The sequence below is a fragment of the Glycine soja genome, chromosome 2 (assembly GCF_004193775.1).
Source record: "Glycine soja cultivar W05 chromosome 2, ASM419377v2, whole genome shotgun sequence".
NCBI lineage: Eukaryota > Viridiplantae > Streptophyta > Magnoliopsida > Fabales > Fabaceae > Glycine > Glycine soja.
In genome coordinates this window covers 26,488,418-26,494,352 of record NC_041003.1, presented here as the reverse complement: position 1 = coordinate 26,494,352, position 5,935 = coordinate 26,488,418, and the positions used below count along the sequence as shown (strand labels likewise).

The 5,935-nt window shown below is 37.6% G+C and overlaps 1 protein-coding gene across 1 annotated transcript; it reads right to left on the bottom strand.

Annotated features, from left to right (window-relative positions):
- Positions 1-3,418: 3,418 nt before the first annotated feature.
- LOC114374141 lies at positions 3,419-5,477 on the bottom strand. Its single transcript, XM_028331749.1, has 5 exons — positions 5,399-5,477; positions 5,221-5,310; positions 4,384-5,166; positions 4,094-4,302; positions 3,419-3,979 (listed from the first exon to the last, which is right to left on the bottom strand). The coding sequence occupies exons 1-5, from the start codon at positions 5,475-5,477 to the stop codon at positions 3,419-3,421; spliced, it is 1,722 nt and encodes a 573-aa protein (XP_028187550.1).
- Between the last annotated feature and the right edge of the window lie 458 nt (positions 5,478-5,935).

Below are 5,935 nucleotides of genomic sequence, written 5' to 3'. Positions count from 1 at the left end.
CCCCTGGGTGTCGTTTCTCAAACCTCAAGGGATCCAAGTTGAGGGTGTAAATCTCCATGGAGTAGAATTTTTCTTTGGTTTTTATGAATCGTATGCATGGTGATGATGATTCATGGGGATGATACATTGATAATGATGTATGATGTTAATTCTTTATGGTGATTCATGATGATTGAAAATGAGATTCCCTGTTTATATGAGATGAATGTATTACTTTTTTTACTTTCAAATGTTATGGTTAATTTAGGGGCTAAAAATAGAAATTTTAAAAAATTTAGAGACTAAAAATATAGTTTACCCATAAATTAATCAAAGAGTTTGAAATAAAATAAAGTCTTCCACTATGTTAGTTTTAAGTTATTATGTAGTGGCGGCATATTGTTACAAATACATGGACTATATGAAGCCTATAAAAGTAAAAATCTAAGAGAAAATCAATAACATAGTTATCTTTAGACAAATCTGATGGAAGCTTGCTTGTGAAGCTTCTATGGAGGCTGGATCTTTGAGCTTCAATGAGGTCCTTCAATGGTGATTTTCTACCATGGAGATGCAGCGGAAGATAAAGGAGAAGAGGTGAGAGGAGGCGTCATCCACTAGGGAATAAGCAATGGAAGAAAGAGCTTCACCACCAAGGGAGTGCCTTGGATAAGAAGCTTAGAGAGGAAACTTCAATGGAGGAAAAGAAAAAGAGAGGGGGGGGGGGGGGGGCACGAAATTGAAGGAGGAAAAGTGATGCAATCCTCCCTAGGAAAGGACCAGTTACCAAAGCCATGAGCAAGAGGCTCCAAGAGGATTGGGTTAGAACTGTTGAAGAAGGCCCGAGAGTTCTCATGAACCTTAGGGTAGATTTTTGAGCCCATGGGCTAAGGTTGGGTCCACTTATCTTTGTACATATTAGATTAGGATTTCATTATTTTTTTTATCTTTGTATTTAGGACTCCATAATGTAGGTAGGGTACCCTAGAAATATAGGATTTTTCAGCCCTTGTATTTTAGGGCACCTAGACTAGTTTTTGTATTCGGGATAGTTTTGTAATTTCACATGCACTAGGTGAATATTTGATGTGGGTGTTGGGAAATAAATTTAATTGAATTGGTAGAAGCCCAATCCAATTAAATTTTGAGGGGGAGGTGAGCATTTGCTTACTACACCCCATTGCCACATCATATAGTTACACTTTGTGCATGTCCTTCATGCTTTACATGCCTCATGACACCTAAGCACACTTAGTGGAAAATTTTAGAATTGATCTTGGATTAGTGGGCTGAACCATAACTGAAATTCACTAATCATAATTAGTGAAATTTTGGCTCCACAAATTCAATTTCAAATTCAAGTGAAATTTGAATTGAAATTCAAATTTCCCTCCAATTTTGTGTGACACTTAGGCTATAAATAGAGGTCATGTGCGTGTATTTTTTCAAATTTGATCATTTGAGAATTAAACTTCAAAGTTCAGACTTCTTTAGAGGCACTAAATTTTGTGCTCTTCTCTTCCTCTCTTTTCATTCATCTTCTTTTACCTTCAAGCTCATATCCATGACTTCCTATGGTGGTGAGCTTCTTCTAGACTCATCTTCTACTTGAATGATATGATCCTTGATTGCACAAAGGCTGACTTAGGATCGTCTAGGATTAAACCTTGATGGAAAATGCAGAAATTGATTAAGGAAAGGATGGAAAATAAGGTGGTTAATTTCGTGGGTCTTAATAAGGTGGTTCTTGGCATAAAATGGAATAATGAGATGAAAAAAAACGTAGGTTAAGTGATGGCTGGATAGAAATATAAAAATGGTAATAACTCAAGCTACAAGGCTCCAAATGAGGTGATTCCAAAACGAGGTGAAAAGTATCGTTATGAAATTCAATTTAGGATCAAGAATCACTTAATTTGAGTGCGTAAAACGGGAGTTATGGCCATGAGATAATTCTGAGCAGAAGTGGATCTTTTGAAATTGTGGTTTGAAAGAACAAGGTTGAAGATGAAAGGAAGGAAAGAATCACTCTTTCCGGCGAGGGCAACACACAAAGGTTGTGAAAGTCCTTTGATACAGCCAGGGTGTTCTTGAATCACTCAAGAACTTAGGATAATCACTCTCACTAAGATAAAAGAGATAAACTCTAATTTTTTGAATAAAACTCAACTTGTGTTTATTGATAAAATGGTTCAGCTTATATAGAAGCTTTACATTAGATTTTGGTAATGATCCACTAACGTAGAATTAACAAAACTTAATGCCAATAACCTAGGGAATTAAAGTAACTTAATGGCTGAGTGTAACTAAAATTGTGGCAACCAAAAGTCACCCCCAACAGCCATCAAGCCAGCCACCATTTGGTCTCCCAGAAGAAAGAGAAGAAACATGACATTAAATCAATTTCACATAATGTTTGACATCCCAAAGCATAGTAGTTAGAAGCAATTGTTCAGTAGGCCATAATGTTTACATCATTTCACATGCCAGTGAAGCTTTCAAAATATACAACTACACATCCTAATATCAAAATGCAACAAAAAATGCTTCTTCAGTTTTCTTCATCAGCAACCTTCAAACTCAACAACTTTCAAAATGCAACAAAAAATGGGTCTTCAGTTTTCTTTAACTACATTATCTTTATCAGCAACCTTCCTTTGTTTGGCTCTTGTTATGGTTAGCTTATTCCTTGCTATTGGTGGAGCAATAGTTGCAGGGACCTACATGCAAATGCCAAACATGAATAATTGTAATATATAAAAATGGAGTGCTGCAACAAATTAGGTTGAGATAAAACTACTTTGTTGTGACAAATATTTACCATCAACTCCATGTCACTATCTTGTGACAAATGAGGCTGAGATAAATTAATCTCCACCGGATCTTTTTGAACATAAGCAGCAGCTTCTTCAGCCTCATTCAAAGCTTGTTCATCTTGAGATAATAGGAGGTCATCCTCATTTGAAGTTGATGGTGCAACATATTTCTTTGGCCTAACAGGAATTCCAATATTTTTACAGCTTCTAATGTTATGATTGGTTTGGTCACACCTTCCACATGTAAACTCAGCCAATTTCCTCTTTAGCTTATGTCCTGTGACATTGTCCTCATCTACAGATCTCCTTCTATTTTTCTTTGGCCTTCCTCTTTGGGCCCTTTTATGTGGTGGAACAGGGTGTGTATGCTGTGTCTGGGCCCAATATTGTGGTCCTTGGACTGGTTCAATAAAATGCTGGTATGTCTTATTATAAGCTTCTATTGACAGCCACTCATGACACATGTCCTCAGGCTTCCCTCCTTTGTGAGTTATTGTTGCAATGGCATGTCGGCATGGCATCCCTACATCAAAGTTGTAAAATCAGCACACATGTAGGTTAGGAATGAAAAAAAAACTATAAAGAACACAACCTGTTAGTTGTCATACTCCACAAGTGCATGTTCATTCAGCTAAATTGACCTCAACCTTATTCCCCCACATGTGGACCTCATATCTCAGGCCCATGTTATCACCACACCAAATGGGAGTCCATTGATTAGCAAAATGAAGTTCTTTTTCTAGTCTTTTATACTGCACTGGACATAATGGTCCAGGCTTTCCAGAAAGTTTAATCTTGCGGGCAGCCATGGTTCTCATGATATAACTTCTAATTTCTTCAAGCATTGTGATAATAGGCTTGCATCTATACTGTAAAATTCTGGAATTGAATACCTCACAAGTGTTGTTGCATATATTGTCCACCTTGGGTACTGTACTGAAGTGGGCTTTTGCCCATGCTTGTTTGGGCCATTTATTCAAATACTCCCAAGCCTGGCAGTTGATTGTCTTCAAATGGGCCATATGACCTTCAAACTTAGCAACAGTAGTGGATTTTGCACATTGCCACACAATTCCTTTAAGTTCCTTGCTTTTCCATTGCTTTGTAAAATTTTTCCAAAGATGCAAGACATAGAATCTATGAGGTGCACCAGGCATGACTTCTTGTAAAGCTGGAATATGTCCCTGAAAAATTGCAGCAAAGTAGTAAATACTTCTGGACTAGTCCCTAACTTATGTCATTAACTTCAATTAAATACCTAACTTATGATAACAATTGCAAATCACACCATGTCATACCTTTTGCATGTCTAACATGAAATTCCACCCATTCTGTATGTAATCCCCAAGATCTTCATGCAACAAAGTTAAAAACCATTTCCAATTGTCTTTGTTCTCAATGTCCATAACAGCATAAGCAATAACAAAGATGTGGTTATTGCCATCAAGCCCAACAACAGAGAGCAAGTTTCCTCCAAATGCACTCTTTAGGAAACATCCATCTAGACCTATGAATGGTCTACATCCAGCAACAAACCCCTTGTTACAGCCAGCAAGACAAATATATAGCCTCTGAAATTATGGTGGACCTTCTGGACTTGGCATTGTGTTGATCTTAACTGTTGATCCAGGATTGCTCCTCAATAATTCATGTGCATAATCAAATACTTTGGCATATTGTTTCCTCTCATTCCCTTCCACTAGTTGCTTTTCTTCTTTCATGGCTCTCCACATCTTTGTAACTTCAATGTGCACTCCAAACTCTTGCTTGAAATATTCCAAAGCTTCAACACATTTAAGGGTTGGCTGCATTCTGAGTTTGCCCTCAAGTTTACTGACCACCCACTGTCTATTTGCTTGTTTGTTGTTCACTTCTTTGCAGCAATTATGGTTATGCTTAAATGTCTTTATCTGAAAAGAGTTTCTAACGTCATTCTTTGCACAGTAGATTTCCCAATCACAAAATGCCTTCTTGCATTTTGCTCTAGCCCTCTGTTTATCATTCTTCTTCCACCTGAACTCCCTGCCCATCAATATGCTATACTCCCTCAAGGCAGATTTAAATTCATCTAGAGTACCAAACTCCATCCCTAATTCCAACTTCTGTTCACCAACTCCACTACTTTGACTATATTGAGGATAAACTTCAACATCCTCATCTTCATCATCACTACTAATGGGGATATTAAGCTCCTCTGAATGATAACCAGTTGTCTCAACTTCAGCTTCAACTTCATTCATCATACAAGAGAAATTTATAAACCACTCATCACTGTCAACTTCCTCTTCCTCCTCACTATCAGCAACATCTCTCTCTTCACCACCAGCATCTCTCTGCTCACCAGCATCAGCATCCCTCTGCTCACTACCATCTCTTTGCTCACCAGCATTAGTATCCCTATGCTCACCACCATCTCTCTACTCACCAGCATCAGCATCCCTCTGCTCACCAGCATCCCTCTGCTCACCAGCATCTCTTTGCTCTCCAGCACCAACATGCTCACCAGCACCAACATCTGCATCAATGGTGATCAAGTAAAAATTAATCATATTAATTAATCATGGTAACCATGTCGGACCAAGTATAGATGAATTAAAACTTACCTTCCTCATGGCCAGCAACAGGTACATCATCTAAATCATCCTCATTCTCAACAGCTTTTGGAATTGGATCACATTCCATGTACAACATCTGTGGGACTTCTTCTAAAATTGGATCTACTTCATGATGAAAATAAACATTTATCTCATTCTCATTTTCAAAAGCATCCCTAACTAAGTGTAATATATCTCCATCAGTTGTACAACTCCTTAACCCATGATTAAAATCTAAGTCTTTATCAATCAACCAAAAACATTCTCCTATATTGCTATACTTCTTACAAGCTTTCACCAGATCATATAAGATAAATGCATTCAGGCAATCTGCAGATATATCCTCCCAAACGTCAAATTCTCCGCCTATATATTCAACCTTTCCATCACTGGCACGTGGAGTGAATCTTCCTCCATGGTGCAATACTAAAGTTATATTTTCATTCATTCTACACAATCAGAAACCACAAACATTGTCATATATTAGGAAATAAAAAACCTACCTCAAACTCAAACATAGACACATCACACAACAACATGCAATGT